General features: G+C 41.3%; 1 protein-coding gene across 1 annotated transcript in view; it reads right to left on the bottom strand.

Moving 5' to 3' along the window:
• Positions 1–2,534: 2,534 nt before the first annotated feature.
• LOC130120412 (immunoglobulin lambda-1 light chain-like) overlaps positions 2,535–18,068 on the bottom strand; it is a 28,927-nt gene continuing 13,393 nt past the window's right edge. The window contains exons 2-5 of the mRNA XM_056288950.1: positions 8,503–8,586; positions 8,084–8,256; positions 4,271–4,325; positions 2,535–3,128 (exon numbers count right to left, since the gene is read on the bottom strand). Coding sequence (XP_056144925.1) covers positions 2,809–3,128; positions 4,271–4,325; positions 8,084–8,256; positions 8,503–8,586 — 632 coding nt within the window. The 3' untranslated portion in view covers positions 2,535–2,808. The remainder of the gene's footprint in view (positions 3,129–4,270; positions 4,326–8,083; positions 8,257–8,502; positions 8,587–18,068) is intronic.

Here is an 18,068-nt window from a genome sequence, read left to right as displayed (position 1 = left end):
GCCGGTAACAGTAGTAGTAGTGATAGTAGCAGTAGTAGTAGTAGCAGTAGCAGTAGTAGTAGTAGTAGTGGTAGTAGCAGTAGTAGCAGTAGTAGTAGTAGTAGTAGCAGTAGTAGTAGTGGTAGTAGCAGTAGTAGCAGTAGCAGTAGTAGTAGTAGTAGTAGTGGTAGTAGCAGTAGTAGTAGTAGTGGTAGTAGTAGTAGTGGTAGTGGTAGTAGTAGTAGCAGTAGTAGTAGTAGCAGTAGCAGTAGTAGTAGTAGTAGTGGTAGTAGCAGTAGTAGCAGTAGTAGTAGTAGTAGTAGTAGCAGTAGTAGTAGTAGTAGTAGTGGTAGTAGCAGTAGCAGTAGTAGTAGTAGCAGTACTAGTAGTGGTAGCAGTAGTAGCAGTAGTAGCAGTAGTAGCAGTAGCAGTAGTAGCAGTAGTAGCAGTAGCAGTAGTAGTAGTGGTAGTAGCAGTAGCAGTAGTAGCAGTAGCAGTGGTAGTGGTAGTGGTAGCAGTAGTAGCAGTAGTAGCAGTAGTAGCAGTAGCAGTAGTAGTGGTAGTGGTAGTAGCAGTAGTAGCAGTAGTAGTAGCAGTAGTAGCAGTAGCAGTAGTAGCAGTAGTAGCAGTAGCAGTAGCAGTAGCAGTAGTAGCAGTAGTAGCAGTAGTAGCAGTAGCAGTAGTAGCAGTAGTAGCAGTAGCAGTAGTAGCAGTAGTAGCAGTAGCAGTAGTAGCAGTAGTAGCAGTAGCAGTAGTAGCAGTAGTAGCAGTAGCAGTGGTAGTGGTAGTAGTAGTGGTAGTGGTAGTGGTAGTGGTAGTGGTAGTAGTAGCAGTAGCAGTGGCAGTAGCAGTAGCAGTAGTAGTAGTAGTGGTAGTGGTAGTGGTAGTGGTAGTGGTAGTGGTAGTAGCAGTAGCAGTAGCAGTAGCAGTAGCAGTAGCAGTAGTAGTAGTAGTGGTAGTGGTAGTGGTAGTGGTAGTGGTAGTAGCAGTAGCAGTAGCAGTAGCAGTAGTAGTAGTAGTGGTAGTGCTAGTGTAAGTGGTAGTAGTAATACACATGAATGTGTGTCCTACTGTCTGAGTGGTCCGGGTGCAGGCTGCTGACTGTCTATATCAGTCTCTTATCCACAGTTACAGCAGTGGGTTTTACTGTCATTGCATTACTCAGCCATGTTGCAGCACATTGTTACTACACACACATTTACAGTTAAAAGGGTTAACACATGTCCTGGGACTTTCATACTTCTACCAAGGAGAATACCATTTCCTGCTCAGGTGAACCTTCAGAGTGAAATATCACCAATAGTCTACCAGATGACATCACAGCAGGTGGATTATTTAAATAGTGGCGGTTATTTCATAAGAGGACTGAAAGTCAATATGATGGCCAGCTGGCGGGGAATATTAGTGTGTAATGTACATACTCAGCACTTCCTGGTTTTGACTGCTGTCAGATTATATAGAGAGACCTTAGAAGAGACATGTTCCTTTGTCACATGACAGATGAGCAGGAGCAAGAGCACAGCAAGATGATAAACTGGTTTATTACTGGATCACCATAAGACCATCTGAAATAAGAGCTCTGTTAGAAAAGCTGCTCAACATTTAAGTGGGTCAAGCTCATTTTAAAGGACAGCTTAAGTCTGTCTGACAGAAGGACAACACTTTTACAGATGCTCCGCTCTAAACCTCACACACACCAAACAATTAGCACCTGTCAACTGTTTGTTTCTCTCCCAAACAGGATTTTATATCAGGTTGGAAATAAACTTCTCAGTTCTTTGGTGAAACGTGTCTGAAAGCTGTAATTTCCATAGTCGAGGTTCACTGGTTCCCCCGGTCCAAGAATAGAGATGCACTTCAGAAGGTGTTTGTTTCATGCTCCATATTCAAACTCTGCTGTAGACTACAGGAAGGACTTGTGGGACTTCCTCAAATGGGTGGTGTGCTGCCTCCACCCTGTGGTTTGCATAGTCAAGCTTCACTGCTCCCTGCTGGGGCCAGAATAAGCCCTGTCAACACATGTCCACGTCTCAGAGGGACTCTACACCAGGTTTCTAACCCTTCTGTTTCAGCTCATGGTCAACAATATGTGCTCTGTAATGTCCCAGTCCATTTCTAATTGTGTTTTCCAGACCAACCTAGTCCTGCTGCTGCTGCTGCTCTGAAGTATTAGCTTCCCTTCAGGACTTTTGCTGCTGCACTTCTCTTGTTTCCAACTCCAGCAAGGGCTTGTGGGTATATATGGTGAGCACATGCTGATGGGACTAGTTGGTCAGGGCTGTACTCATAGTGAGGCACTCTGGATAAACATGTCAGCTATGACACAAGTGTAAAAGCTCATCTCACTTTATTGTCATTACTGGGATGAACTCTCTACAGCGCAGGTTAGAGTCCCTATCTTGTTACTACAGCAGATTATAAACCCACATTACATGTCTGCCTGCTGTGGGCTGGCCAGGATTTGTAAATTATTTAAAGGGGTTTTATTTCGGCTTTAGCTGGTGCCACAGTTTGTAAATTCATGACAAACCAACAAATACAAAACTGGATCATTTGACAAAAACTTTATTAAGTTCTGAGCAGCAGACAAGCAGGAATACATTCAGCAACAGAAACCAACAGTAGAAGCAACAGATGAACTTAACCAAAGTGCCCCTCTCCCCAAACTCACCCCTACACACTTAACTACAACACACCTAAGCACACACATGTTAGAAACTGCTGCAAGGGGGCTTTTGTGTTCACATCCCTGCCTCATTTTTATTCATCTCTTTTTATAAACCCATGCATTTGAGGGAAGGTTGCTTCCAGCCAGTAGGGGGCGTTTCTCTAGCCGCTGCACTGTGTCCTCCTGAGCTCGGTGGACTGCCTGCGGCCATCGTGGGCCACCAAGCAGGTGTAGAGGTCTCCTTCATCCCAGCTGGCTTTGCTGAGGGTCAGGATGCTGCTGCGGCTGTACCCAGTGCTGCTCCACACCTCTTGTCCCGTCAGGACGCCCGCCGTCACCTCCCTCCCATCCTTCTGCCAAGTCACCAGCGCTCCTTTTGGGGAGTAGCTGCTCAGCAGACAGGACAGCGTGGCCGAGCCCTTGGACAACTCCTCAGAAGAGGGGGGGAGCAGGGAGAGGGTGGGTTTGACTGAGACCCCCGCTGTAAAGAGAGACACAACTGAATACACCGACTTGCTGAACTATGTGTTACTGAGAGCACTGCAGCACCACCACTACTCACCAGGACCATGTTAATGCTACTGTGCTGTGTGAATAAGCACATGCAGCATCAGTGTGTCATGTTGTAGTCTTTGTTTCCATGTGTTTATGTGTGCAGTGTGTTTTCATAATCTATTTGTACAGTAGTCTATGTGTGTTTCCTTTAATCTGCCGTCTCTACTGTACCTGCAGGACCACAGTTGAAAATGAGTGATGCTGCTAAACTGCCACATTTACACAAATGTGTATCAATGTGCCCCGTCTGTGTGTAACTAAAGGCAACAAACTAAACTAATACTCACAATTTACATGACTTTTTACAACCTTAACAGTAAATAAAGGATGAAATAAACAATATGCCATAGGCTGTAAATCACCAGTTAAATATTCTGCAAGTTTACAATAAAATTAGTTTTAAAAGCAGTTTTCAGGTGTGCGTATATGAATGTGTGTGGCACATAAAGTGAATATGAATGAGCTCATTTCTCAGACTGCCAGTGATTTAGCAGATTATAAATGTGTAAATTAAACACGGCTTTACATGGGACTGTACACTGTGTGCAGCCTCTATTCAACATGTTCAGTGTGATTAAAGCTCATTTAACCACCGTTGTACCTGCAGCTGATTTACACTGCTGCGGTGCAATCCTCATGCAACAATTTCTGCAGCTTTTACTGATACAAGACACCTAAAATATACACGGGTTAGAGACCAAACGTCGAATAAATAGCTCAGTGTTGAAGATTGTGATTTCAGTTTGTCTTGTAAGATTTCCAAACTGACAGCATTGTTCAGGCTTTAACCAATGGTCGACTAAAGCTGTAATGTCAAGTTATGTGACGATGCTACGGCATACTGATGTTGTTAGAATAACATGGACTACTTTACAATATTCAGCCACTGCCTTTCCACCCTGGAGTCCTGTTAAATGTCACGACTGACTCCAAATGAATCATTAAACAAATCAAAATCTAGTTTTGTTTTCCCAAACCAACACTCGACATACGTAGCAACAGGTTGTGAGAAGCAGCTAATGTAGAAAATGACTATGGACACACAAATGTACAAGAGAAATCACTTACATGAGACGATGACCTCAGTGCCGCCACCAAAAGTGTACCACAGTGATAGAGCCTGGTTAAGACGCCGTACAAAAACCTCCTTTCCACTTGACACACCTCGATGGCTGCTGCTCAACACGCTCACGTGCCGCAGTTCAGCCTTATTAGTGTATATGGCAGAAAGTTTTAGCTTTTAACCCCTCTGTTTTTACTCCAGCTCCACCACTTAGCCATTTCCATATCAGAAACTGGATGACAACCAGCCTACTTATAATCCCACTGTACATCACAAGTATCCAGGCAAAATACCAAACTCATGATATCCACATTCTATTTTAACTATCCTGTCTATCAAAAGTTATATTCTAAATGATATTTTAACTATCCTGTCTATCAAAAGTCATATTCTAAATGATATTTTAACTATCCTGTCTATCAAAAGTTATATTCTAAATGATATTTTAACTATCCTGTCAATCAAAAGTTATATTCTAAATTAACTATCCTGTCTATCAAAAGTTATATTCTAAATTATATTTCAACTATCCTGTCTATCAAAAGTTATATTTAAATGATATTTTAAGTATCCTGTCTATCAAAAGTTATATTATAGATGATATTTTAACTATCCTGTCTATCAAAAGTCATATTCTAAATGATATTTTAAGTATCCTGTCAATCAAAAGTTATATTCTAAATTATATTTTAACTATCCTGTCAATCAAAAGTTATATTTTAAATTAAATATCCTGTCTATCAAAAGTTATATTCTAAATTATATTTTAACTATCCTGTCTATCAAAAGCCATATTCTAAATTATATTTCAACTATCCTGTCTATCAAAAGTTATATTTTAAATTACATTTTAACTATCCTGTCTATCAAAAGTTATATTCTAAATGATATTTTAACTATCCTGTCTATCAAAAGTCATATTCTAAATGATATTTTAACTATCCTGTCTATCAAAAGTTATATTCTAAATGATATTTTAACTATCCTGTCAATCAAAAGTTATATTCTAAATTAACTATCCTGTCTATCAAAAGTTATATTCTAAATTATATTTCAACTATCCTGTCTATCAAAAGTTATATTTAAATGATATTTTAAGTATCCTGTCTATCAAAAGTTATATTCTAGATGATATTTTAACTATCCTGTCTATCAAAAGTTATATTTTAAATGATATTTTAACTATCCTGTCTATCAAAAGTTATATTCTAAATGTTATTTTAACTATCCTGTCTGTTAAGTTATATTTTAAATGATATTTTAACTATCCTGTCTATCAAAAGTTATATTTTAAATGATATTTTAACTATCCTGTCTATCAAAAGTTATATTTTAAATGATATTTTAACTATCCTGTCTATCAAAAGTTATAGTCTAAATGATATTTTAACTATCCTGCCTATCAAAAGTTATATTTTAAATTATATTTTAAGTATCCTGTCTATCAAAAGTTATATTCTAAATGATATTTTAACTATCCTGTCTATCAAAAGTTACATTTTAAATGATATTTTAAGTATCCTGTCTATCAAAAGTTGTATTCTAAATTCTATGTTAACTATCCTGTCTATCAACAGTTATATTCTAAATTAACTATCCTGTCTATAAAATTTATATTCTAAATTATATTTTAACTATCCTGTCTATCAAAAGTTATATTCTAAATTATATTTTAACTATCCTGTCAATCAAAAGTTATATTTTAAATTAACTATCCTGTCTATCAAAAGTTATATTCTAAATTATATTTTAACTATCCTGTCTATCAAAAGCCATATTCTAAATTATATTTCAACTATCCTGTCTATCAAAAGTTATATTTCAAATTACATTTTAAGTATCCTGTCTATCAAAAGTTATATTCTAAATTATATTTTAACTATCCTGTCAATCAAAAGTTATATTCTAAATTAACTATCCTGTCTATCAAAAGTTATATTCTAAATTATATTTTAACTATCCTGTCTATCAAAAGTTATATTCTAAATGTTATTTTAACTATCCTGTCTGTTAAGTTATATTTTAAATGATATTTTAACTATCCTGTCTATCAAAAGTTATATTTTAAATTATATTTTAACTATCCTGTCTATCAAAAGTTATATTTTAAATGATATTTTAACTATCCTGTCTATCAAAAGTTATATTCTAAATTAACTATCCTGTCTATCAAAAGTTATATTCTAAATGATATTTTAACTATCCTGTCTATCAAAAGTTATATTCTAAATGATATTTTAACTATCCTGCCTATCAAAAGTTATATTTTAAATTATATTTTAAGTATCCTGTCTATCAAAAGTTATATTCTAAATGATATTTTAACTATCCTGTCTATCAAAAGTTACATTTTAAATGATATTTTAAGTATCCTGTCTATCAAAAGTTGTATTCTAAATTCTATGTTAACTATCCTGTCTATCAAAAGTTATATTCTAAATTATATTTTAACTATCCTGTCTATCAAAAGTTATATTCTAAATTAACTATCCTGTCTATCAAAAGTTATATTCTAAATTATATTTTAACTATCCTGTCTATCAAAAGTTATATTCTAAATGATATTTTTACTATTCTGTCTATCAAAAGTTATATTTTAAATGACATTTTAAGTATCCTGTCTATAAAATTTATATTCTAAATTATATTTTAACTATCCTGTCTATCAAAAGTTATATTCAAATTGATATTTTAACTATCCTGTCTATCAAAAGTTATATTTTAAATGATATTTTAAGTATCCTGTCTATCAAAAGTTATATTCTAAATTATATTTTAACTATCCTTTCTATCAACAGTTATATTCTAAATTAACTATCCTGTCTATCAAAATTTATATTCTAAATTAAGTATCCTGTCTATAAAAAGTTATATTCTAAATGATATTTTAACTAGTTAAAATGTAATTTTGCACATCAAAAATTCAAATCTTGACATCAAATTAAATCCTAACTACTGAGGATTACAACTTTCCCCCATTCATTTCAGTGAGAACTGGAATTTAAATTAGTGGGATATTAAGTAGTTTAAGTGCCAATCGTTGAAATATTTTTTTTTTTGCAATATCAACATTTGGAACATAATTGTTGATATCAAAAACGAAATGTCTGACATCAACAACTGAACCTCTTATATCAACAACTGGTGTTTCAACTACTTAAAAGTGAATTATAACTACTTAAAATTCAATTTCTGATATGAAAATTGGATATTTTAACAAATAAAAAAATTAATTGGTGATGATAATAAAGGACATTAAAAGCTGGAACAGCTTGCCATATTGTCCACCATGGACATCCTGTGGCCAAAATGTTGATCCAGTCTCCACAGGGATTTCTGTTTTCTTGGCCATTCAGAGTTTGCATTTTTCCTTTGTCCGACTGCATGGTCCTCTGTAGTGTGCCCCCTGTAGGCAATAGATGTCCTGTGTGAATCCCTACACATCAACTGTTAATGCTGTGTAGAGTTCCCTGTGTTTTAACTGTGTCCTTTCAAGATGCATCTGTCATAAATGTCTGAAATACCAAAGATGAAGATCAAAAAAGGTCCATAAATTGACACCACGTATGGAAGAAAAGGAACGGGTTCATATGGTGCTACTGACATGTCACCTGAGAACAGGACCTGTTCAAGTCTTGTTGGGGTCCTAAGCAGAATTTGATTTGCCCTCCTGGTGTCCAAGCAGCACTTTGTTAATCGTAGGACTTCACAGTCTAAGAGGCAGCTTAGTTGTCTTATACCTTAGGTGGTCCTGCCTACATGGCAGATGTTTGTACAGCCTTCTATCACTGTGTGGTTGCTCAGCCATGAACACAGATATCACTCTGACAGTAGGAAATCCCTGCATCCTCAGCCTGGACTGCTGTGACAGTCAGGGTGAAGTCACTCCCAGATCCGCCGGCGCTGAACCGAAAGGGACTTCCTGCCAGGAGAGTGGTCCCTGTGCCAGTCAAGGCTTTGCGGACTGTTCCAGGTTGTTGGTAGTACCAGGCTTGACATTGTTGGGTACGTTGAAGGTATATGGCGGGTTAGCCTACTTGTATATTTGTAGCTCATCTCCTGAATCAGTGGAGACACATTTCAGGCAGTCTGGTTAATGTGACAAGTCACTGTTTCATCTAGAAATGTCTTCTGATGGGTCCTGTTCAGCTGTTACAGACACCTTGTCTTTCATCAGAGGAAGGTCTTTGTGCAGGTCTTCATCACTGTGTGAGTGGTGAGACTTCATGTTGCTGACAGTAGTAAACTCCTGTGTCCTCTGTCTGGATGTTACTGATGGTGATTCTGAAATCATAACCGTTGCCACTGCTGCTGTAACCACCTGAAATAAAACCCCAATAGAAATTAATAATGAATCTGGGAGCTTCTCCTGGTTGCTGATGATACCAGGCTAAGTCATTACCAATGGCTCCACTGGCTGATGGAGGCAGGACCTCCTGTCTGGACTGAGACAGACTCTGGGGTCTGGGTCAGTAAAGTGTCTCCTTTACACCCTGAAACAAAACACATGGAGCTTTTACTATTATTTTATTCATAAATAATATCAGTCATGTTTATTATGTCACATGGGAGGACAGTGAAATAAAGACATAAAATAAACAACTCATGTGCTGTGCAGCATTGTTGAACGACAACAACAAAGTGGATGCAAAGGACAGCTAACTTAGTTGTCTCAGTAGGGTACCAAATGGGACAGCTATGCCACCAGCTGAATAAAGAAGCCCATAGCAGTATAGTAATAAGAAATAAAACACAATCAACATTAATACTATGGCAGGATGAGGAAAAACACAGGAGACCAAGGCGAGTTTGATGTTTATTCCTCAACTCCAAAAACCAACTGCAGCAGGAACAACCCTGCACCGGCGAGCCCGGGAACGTAAACCACGCCCCCAGCTCACAGCCCTGCTGGGTGAGAGGCATAGCCCCTAGTGTCCGCCACACAGCCCCCCCCCCCCCCCCCCGAACACCCAGAAGGGACCCCTGGAAAGAAAATGAGTGTCTCACTGGAGGCTTAAGCAGCCTGCCATAACGGCTGCGCCGTCCCTCAGCCGAAACAGTAGGTGAAACACAGTCCAAAGCCGGCTGAGAAGCTGAATGCTGAACCCGTGAAGACACTGCCGGGGTCCTGGAAGGAGGACGACCCCGACGGGGAACCTGGGCCGGAAACACAACTTCGCCTGCCACCCTGTGCGCCGGTTTAAGCCTATCAAGCCTGCCACGTTCCCTACGCCCACCCATATCCAGCACAAAACCCTTAGGACCCGTCTCAAGAACCCGAAATGGACCATCGTATGGGGGTTGGAGGGGCGAGCGGTGAGCATCATGCCGTACAAAAACAAAACGAGCCGACATGAGCTCCGCAGGCACGAACGACCGCGGAAAACAGTGGTGAACGGGGCCTGGAACCCGAGTGCTGTTGGACAAAAAAGGATAAACGGCCGGACGGGGTCGAGGAGCGGAACTCCCAGGCAAAAATTCCCCAGGGACGCGGAGCGGCTGGCCGAGCACAAGCTCAGCGGGGGAAGCGTCGAGGTCCTCCTTAGGAGCCGAACGCAACCCGAGCATAACCCAAGGTAAACGATCCACCCAGTTACCATCCGAGAGCGCAGCGCGCAGCGCTGCCTTGAGCGACCGGTGAAAACGTTCACACAAGCCGTTAGCCTGAGGGTGGTACGTGGTAGTGCGGTGTACCTGCACATCCAAGGATCGCGCAAGTGCCGAACAGAGCTCTGACACGAACTGGGGGCCCCTGTCTGAGGTGATATCTGACGGAGTGCCGAAACGGGCGACCCAGGAGGAAATAAAAGCGCGTGCAACATCCGGGGATGTTGTGGAGGACAGAGGGACAACCTCTGGCCACCTGGTGGTCTGATCTACCATTGTGAGCAGGTGCGTAAAACCTGTGAAGAAGGTAGAGGGCCCACCAGGTCCACATGCGCGTGGTCGAAACGTCTGGCCGGGATCGGAAATGGTTCGAGGGGCGATTTAGTGTGCTGGTGGACCTTAGCGCGCTGGCACGCTACACATGCAGCTGCCCACCCCTTGATGTCCTCGCGGAGGCCAGGTCAAACGAACTTGGAACCGACCAACTTCACCGACGCCCGAACTCCAGGGTGCGAGAGGGAGTGAATCGAATTGAAAACTCGACGGTGCCAGGCCACTGGAACAACGGGGCGGGGACGGCCGGTGGAGACATCGCAGAGGAGGGGAGGACTGCCTTCCTGCATCACAGCGTCCTCTAGCTTGAGACCGGTACGCGTTGACCTAAGGGCAAGGACGTCCGGGTCGCTGGGCTGTCGGCAGCCATAGCGGAGAAATCCACACCGAGGTGCACAGGACACACAAGCACACGCGACAGACAATCAGCAACAGGGTTGGACTTCCCGGCCACATGCTGAATGTCCGTTGTGAACTCGGAGATTGCCGCTAGGTGGCGCTGCTGACGAGCAGACCACGGCTCAGTCACCTTGGACATGGCGAAAGTCAGCGGCTTATGATCCACATAAGCCGTGAATGGGCGACCCTCCAGCAGGAAGCGGAAATACCGGGTTGCAAGGTGCAGTGCCAGCAACTCCCGGTCAAAAACGCTGTACTTGCGCTCGCTGTCCCGCAGTTTGCGGCTAAAAAATGCGAGTGGCTGCCACGCATTCGCCACGCGCTGTTCAACCACAGCCCCCACGGCTATGTCAGACGCATCGGTTGTTAAAGCTATGGACGCCGTGGGTGTGGGATGGGCGAGGAGGGCAGCATTAGCCAGGGCGCACTTAGCTCCGTCAAAGGCCTGGACCCGTTCGGGAGTCCAGTCGACAGGGTCGTTAGCCTTCTTAAGCCGCAGGGCTTCGTAAAGTTGCTGAAGGAGGTGGGCAGCGCGAGGGAGGAAACGGTTATAGAAATTCACCATGCCCAAGAATTCCTGCAATGCCTTGACAGAGACTGGGCGGGGAAATTCCGCCACCGCTTGCACCTTAGAAGGCAACGGGACCGCGCCTTGCGGCGAAATGCGGTTACCCAAGCAGTCAATCACCGGCAGTCCAAACTGACACTTGGCCGGGTTGACTATCAGGCCGTGTTCGTCCAGGCGACGGAAAACCTGTTTCAGGTGCGCCAGGTGCTCTTCAGCTGACGGACTGGCCACTAATATGTCGTCGAGATAAACGAACACGAAAGCAAGGTCACGCAACACCGAGTCCATCAGCCTCTGAAAGGTTTGCGCTGCCCCCTTCAAGCCAAAAGGCATGCGCATGAACTCAAAAAGCCCAAACGGGGTCATCACTGCGGTCTTGGGCACGTCCTCTGCGCGCACGGGAACCTGATGATAGCCGCGCACCAGGTCCACCTTAGAGAAAATAGTGGTACCTGCCAGGCGTATGGAAAAGTCCTGAATGTGTGGGATGGGATAGCGGTCATTGGAGGTGACGTTGTTCAGGCGGCGAAAGTCGCCGCAAGGCCGCCACGACCCATCCGCCTTGGGCACCGTGTGAAGCGGCGAGGCCCACGGGCTGTTGGAACGCCTCACTATACCCAGACGCTCCATGATGGCGAACTCCTCCTTAGCTGTAGCCCATTTTACCGCGTCGAGGCGCCGCGCGCGCGCAAAAACTGGCGGTCCCAGAGTGGGAATGAAATGTTCTACTGTAGAGCCGAAGGAACGGAGAAGACCGTAGGTTCACACTTTAGCCGTGTAGGCAACTTTGTTTAATCCACGGTGAATCAGAGAGACAACAAAACCACAGCTCGACTGAGCGGAAGCGGCAAGAATAACCAGAAAACTGGCTGAACAACCATAACTTAACCCTGAGTTAACCTGCCAGGGCAACCCTGACTTAACCCTTAGTTCATGGGGTGAATTATATCCCCAATACGTGTCCACCACAGTGTGATTATTACCTTCTTTAAATAAATTAACATAAAACTGCCACAACAAGTTTGTAAGTAAGAATTTGCCACTTAAAATATTTTCGTTGGTTTTGTGTACAAAATAATCTCCTATTGACATGTTGAGTGGATTTTTTTCTATCAAGTTATATATTTATTTAGTGGTAATTATAAAACGTATAATCAAATTCAAAATTAAAACAGTTCCTTGAAAAGTTATAACTTACAATATATTTTGTTCAGTTTTGAAAACAGAAGTTCTTTGTGATCCGGTGTTAAGCAGCGACGGTCAAACACCTGAGGGGAGCTTTAAAAACCTGTGGCTACCCCAGTTGGACCTTTGTGAAAACTGCAACACGTTCCAGAAAGACCAACCAGGTGAGCGATGAGGAGAAGAGGAACAGAAGGAATAACATAGTCATCCCGTATGTTTCTGGGGTCTCCGAGAAACTCAGGAGAATGTTTAACAAACACCGCATCCCGGTATACTTCAAACCCAGCAACACACTCCGACAAAGACTGGTTCATCCCAAAGACCGTGTACCACACACCCGGAAAAGCAGTCTGGTGTATGCTGTACAATGCAATGAGGACTGCACTGACCTATACATAGGAGAAACCAAACAACCACTACACAAACGGATGGCCCAACACAGAAGGCCAAACTTCTCAGGACAAGACTCAGCAGTCTATCTACACCTAAAGGAGAAGACACACTCCTTCCAGGACAGCAACGTACACATTTTGGACAGGGAAGATAGATAGTTTGATAGAGGGGTGAAGGAAGCCATCTATGTGAAACTGGAAAAACCATCCCTCAACAGAGGAGGAGGTCTGCCACACCACCTACCTCCCACTTACAATGCCGTCCTTTCATCTCTACCCAGGAGACTCAAGAAGCCTAGCCTCCAAGAACAACAGTCGCTCACTAACGGCTCCAACGACTCATGACCACTGAATGGAGCACTAACGAAGTCAAAACTAACACCTCCAACGACCGTCGCTGCTTAACATCGGATCACAAAGAGCCATTGACATCAATAGCTCTGATAACGACTCCAAAGAGGATAAATATCTGAGTTTCATCACCAGCCAGTCAGACTAGCTTGGTCTAGTCAGAAAGGCACGAACTGATGAAGCCTCTTGGATGAGAGGCGAAACGTCTTCACGGATATGTACCAAATCCAGCTGCACTCGATTCAATTCCTTTGGACAACCATGACCTGGATGAATGAGAACATTCACAGACTTCCTGTAGTGTGGTATTCTAACACAGGTAGAAGGTTTTGTCTGCAGCATTGTGAGGATGTTTTGGGGACGTTGTTGAGGTAGCAGATTATATAATTTTATTTTATGAAACATTGCCACAATGTTTCAAAATAAAGGAATAACATTCTCACTGCAACATTCATAACATGTTTGAGGATGTTATTGTGGCTGAGATGATGGAACATTTCCTATAACATGTTCCTGTCTTTGGCAGTATTGTTCCAGGACTCTCAGGTGCCTGCTGTAGGTGGTCCATGACTCTGCTTCATACAGCAGGGTGGGGGGAACCACCCCTCTGTAGACCAGGAGTTTTGTTTGGGCCTTTAAGTCTCGGTCTTCAAAGACTCTTACTGAGTCTGGCATAAGCACCACTGACACAACTCAGGAGATGGTTGACCTCAGACTCGATGTCAGTTTATGAGGAGAGAAGGCTGCCGAAGTAGGAGAAGTGATCAACGTCTTCAATAAACACATACATACGTATCTCTGTTAAAAGAGTTGTGAGTACACATTTTAATGCGAGCACAAAAACATATACTACACTATGCACTTATGTGTTCCGGATGTGCTGGAAAGTCCGAAATTTCAACTTCTTACTGGAAAAATGGGGTCGTCTGGTCCTTTAAGTTGAAGTGTGAAACTCAGAGCGTTTCTTTTCAGTCTCTAGGTCACCAAGATGCACTTATTAGAGCTCAGCAAGGCTGTATAGCATAATAGTACACAGCATTATTCACAATGTCTTCTCTTAAATACATATAATTTCGATTTTCAACATTGAATGGTCTCAAACTTTATGAAAAATAAAAACTGTGTGTTAAATGGCCAAACACAAGTTTGAAATATTAATTTACAACACAGCTGATACATTTCTTTGGTAATGGGCCAGTTTACATTGCCAAATATTACTGACATAATGCCAGCCATATTAACGTCAGTCTCTTGTGGGTGTCCATATTTGTCTCCTGTTATTTACAGTCTGGCCACTGGGAGGTGCAGCACTTCTTTTTGTGGCCAACCAGCTGGAATTTCTGACGTCAGACATCAAGTGGAACACAACTTAACTGTTTCAACACAGTTTAGAAACAAAAAAGTACCATGATGCAACAGCACGTGTGTCCATGCCCCTGTCTTAGACTTAGACTGACTTAGACTTAGACTGAAATGGATAAATCCACTGTGATGACCCCTAACAGGAGCAGCCAAAAGTAGTAGCAGTAGTATTAGTAGCAGTAGTATTAGTAGCAGCAGCAGTAGTAGTAGTAGTAGTAGTAGAAGTATTAGTATTAGTATTATTATTATTAGTAGTAGTAGCAGTAGTAGTAGCAGTAGTAGTAGTAGTAGTAGTAGTAGTAGTAGTAGCAGTAGTAGTAGTAGTAGTAGAAGTATTAGTATTAGTATTATTATTAGTAGTAGTAGTAGCAGTAGTAGTAGAAGTAGTAGTAGTAGTAGTAGTAGTAGTAGCAGTAGTAGTAGTAGTAGCAGTAGTATTAGTAGCAGTAGTAATAGCAGTAGTAGTAGTAGTAGTAGTAGTAGTAGTAGTAGTAGTAGTAGATTGTAGCTTCAGTTAGCACCCAGTCTTGTTCTCGCCTGTTTGTTTCTTATTGGTGCACAGATCTTCTCAGACAATACTTGATTTGGGATTAAGTTCATCTCTGGACACAACAATCAGGAATGTTAGACAATAGCAACTGATTTCAGGGAGGTTATTTGTATATGTGGCGCCATCCTGTGCTTTACCTGTGCCCCCGTCCAGAGGGTTACTGGTTGTGTCAGGAAGGGTATCCAGCGTGAGTTTTGTCAAATCGTTTTGCTGATGAAAAAAAAAGAAGCAAATACATAAATAAATAAACAAATAATGATGATGATGATGATGATGATGATGATGATGACGATGATAATAATAACAAAACATTTTATCTGTGGGCACCTTACAGAACACAGTAAAAAACAAGCAGCACTGTATCAGACAGCAGAGCATCAAAACAAAGCAGGTAGACAATAAGAAGTTAACACAACAGATAAGTATAACATCATCATCTGCACCAAACTCAATGAAGCGTGGATCAGACTGAATATGCCAGTTTGAAAAGGTGCGTTTTGAGATGAGATTTGAAGGTTGAAAGAGAGTCAGTCTTGTGACTGTCTTGTGGGAGAGAGGTCCATAGGCGGGGGGCAGAATGACTGAAGGCTCTAGACCCCATGGTAGTCAAGCGGGCCAAAGGTGCAGTGAGTTAGAGAGCAGAAGAGGATCTGAGAGTGTGGGAGGGCGTGTGGATATGAAGGAGTTCAGAAAGATATGAAGGAGCTAGGTTATTAAGGGACTTAAAGGGGAGGACAAGACCAGACCGGATCTGTCAAGGCCTGGATTAACAACGGCCTCCATTGGTGCTGCGCCCAGTTTCCATCAGTACGATGGAAACTGTAAAATCCACTGTGGTGACCCCTGAGAAACAGGAAACAAGCTGAAAGACAAACAAGAAGATCTGCATATGTAGGGGAGCTTGTATTTGGACATAAATGAAAAACCCTGAGAGAAGTTTTTTTTTCTTCCAGTTTCATCATGAACTGGATTTGTGTTCGAGTGTGTGAACGGTATAATCTGAATATCATGAAATCAAAGCTTGACAATTTCACATAACTTCTCAAGGTGTTATGAAGTGTTATAGAGTGTTCTTAATCCAAGATCATTTCTTCTTCATCTAACTTGGCATTAGTCACAGAAGGTGGTGGTGACTACTGTAATAAGTGGCTGTAGCACACACAAGACGGTGTGTCCTCACAAGACATGATATACACATCTGCTACTAACAGCAGTCTCACCAGGAAGCTCATTTGCATAGAGAGGACACTTCTTATTTGAAGGACATGCTTCAGTGCTCATGAAACCTTTATAACTCTGCAAGTCCAAAGCAAAGCCACCAACACTTGTTCATTGTGACAGCAAAGGTAAAAACCATGTGTTGGAGCAGCATTTTCATCCTGACATGTGCTGCCTTTATTCAAGGTAAGACCGGCAGAGATGATTCACTGTCTTCCTTGTTTTCCTCATCTCAACTTTTCCTCTCCTGAAAGAACTTTCTCTGATCTCACCAGTTTGTTTTTCCCCACCTGCACATTGTTTCTACCAAGTCCCTGTTTGTGTTTTACACTGTTGAGTTTCAGTTAAAACAACACCTGAAAAAAGGAATTCTATGTGTTTATGTGATGTAATGAGTAACACATCTGTCCTTTCACAGAGATTTCCAGATGTACATGTGAGACAATGAAGGCCTTCACTTTCAGTCTGTTTGTGTGTTTCTGTTTTCAGGATCAAGCAGTCAGGTCACTGTGACTCAGACTCCTTCAATGAAAGCTGCCAATGTAGGAGGATCAGTCAGTCTGGCATGCAAACTGAGTCAACCCCCTTATATTTATCAGAGCAATCCACGTATCTCCTGGTACCAACAGAAACCTGGAGAAACTCCTAAACTCCTCATTTATAACGCAAACACTCTTCTGTCAGGAACTCCATCGAGGTTTAGTGGCAGTGGGTCTGGGACTGACTTCACCCTGACCATCAGTGGAGTCCAGGCTGAGGATACAGCAGTTTACTACTGTCTAAGTCAACACTATATCAATAGTCAGGATGTGTTCACACGGTGATAGAGAGCCGTACAAAAACCTCCCTCTGTTTCACAGTGACTGATCTGCCAGCTGGGACATACGGTAAGCTCTATAACAACAACATCACCATTAATAACAATAATGATAATAACAATAATATGAATAATAATAATAATAATAATAATAATAACAAAAATATAATTGTAGTACTATGTTGTTCTTGGTCTTCTTCTAATATAAGGTATTAGTTGCATTGTCTGTTTTTCTATTCTATTATTTTTATTGTATTACTGGTTTCATACTAATGAACAAATAAAAAAAAAATATTCTTTTCAAATTTGTCAGTTTTGTCAGTGTTTCTCTTGTGTTGTCCTCACATCTGTATACATCCTATGATCACACAAAAAGTACCATTTCAATAAAATGGAAAGTAAATCCTACATGACATGAAAGTGTGAGATTTACTTTGAAACATTACTGAATCCCCCAACCTCTGAAACCAGAGTTTAGACTCCTCAGAAAATGGACAAAATAAATGTGGTCATCCATTGATAAAAGTCGGTGCTTCACACAATATGTTTAGAAAACTGCTGATTTCAGAGTTTTCCGTCACGTTGCCTTGTTGTTTGAGAGCAATGTAAAAGAATTATGATTTTAACCAAATATAACCTGATGCACCAACATGTTTAATGATGTGTTCACCTACACGGTGCAATAATTAAAATCAATTGATCATTAATGGTGTGATTATCACCTTCTTTAAATAAATTAACATAAAACCGCCAAAACAAGTATGTAAGTAAGAATTTGCCACTTAAAATATTTTCGTTGGTTTTGTGTACAAAATAATCTCCTGTTGACATATTTATTGGATTTTTTTCGATCAAGTTATATATTTATTTAGTGGTAATTATAAAACGTATAATCAAACTCAAAATTAAAATAATTCCTTGAAAAGTTACAAATTAGAATATATTTTGTTCAGTTTTGAAAGCAGAAGTTTTACTTAACAACATTGAGAATTTGCTGCCCAAATATCTTTTCAAAATATCA

Source organism: Lampris incognitus, chromosome 11, assembly GCF_029633865.1.
Source record: "Lampris incognitus isolate fLamInc1 chromosome 11, fLamInc1.hap2, whole genome shotgun sequence".
NCBI classification, from domain to species: Eukaryota; Metazoa; Chordata; class Actinopteri; order Lampriformes; family Lampridae; genus Lampris; species Lampris incognitus.
Note: the sequence above shows the minus strand (reverse complement) of the source record. Positions and strands in the feature narration are given on the sequence as shown.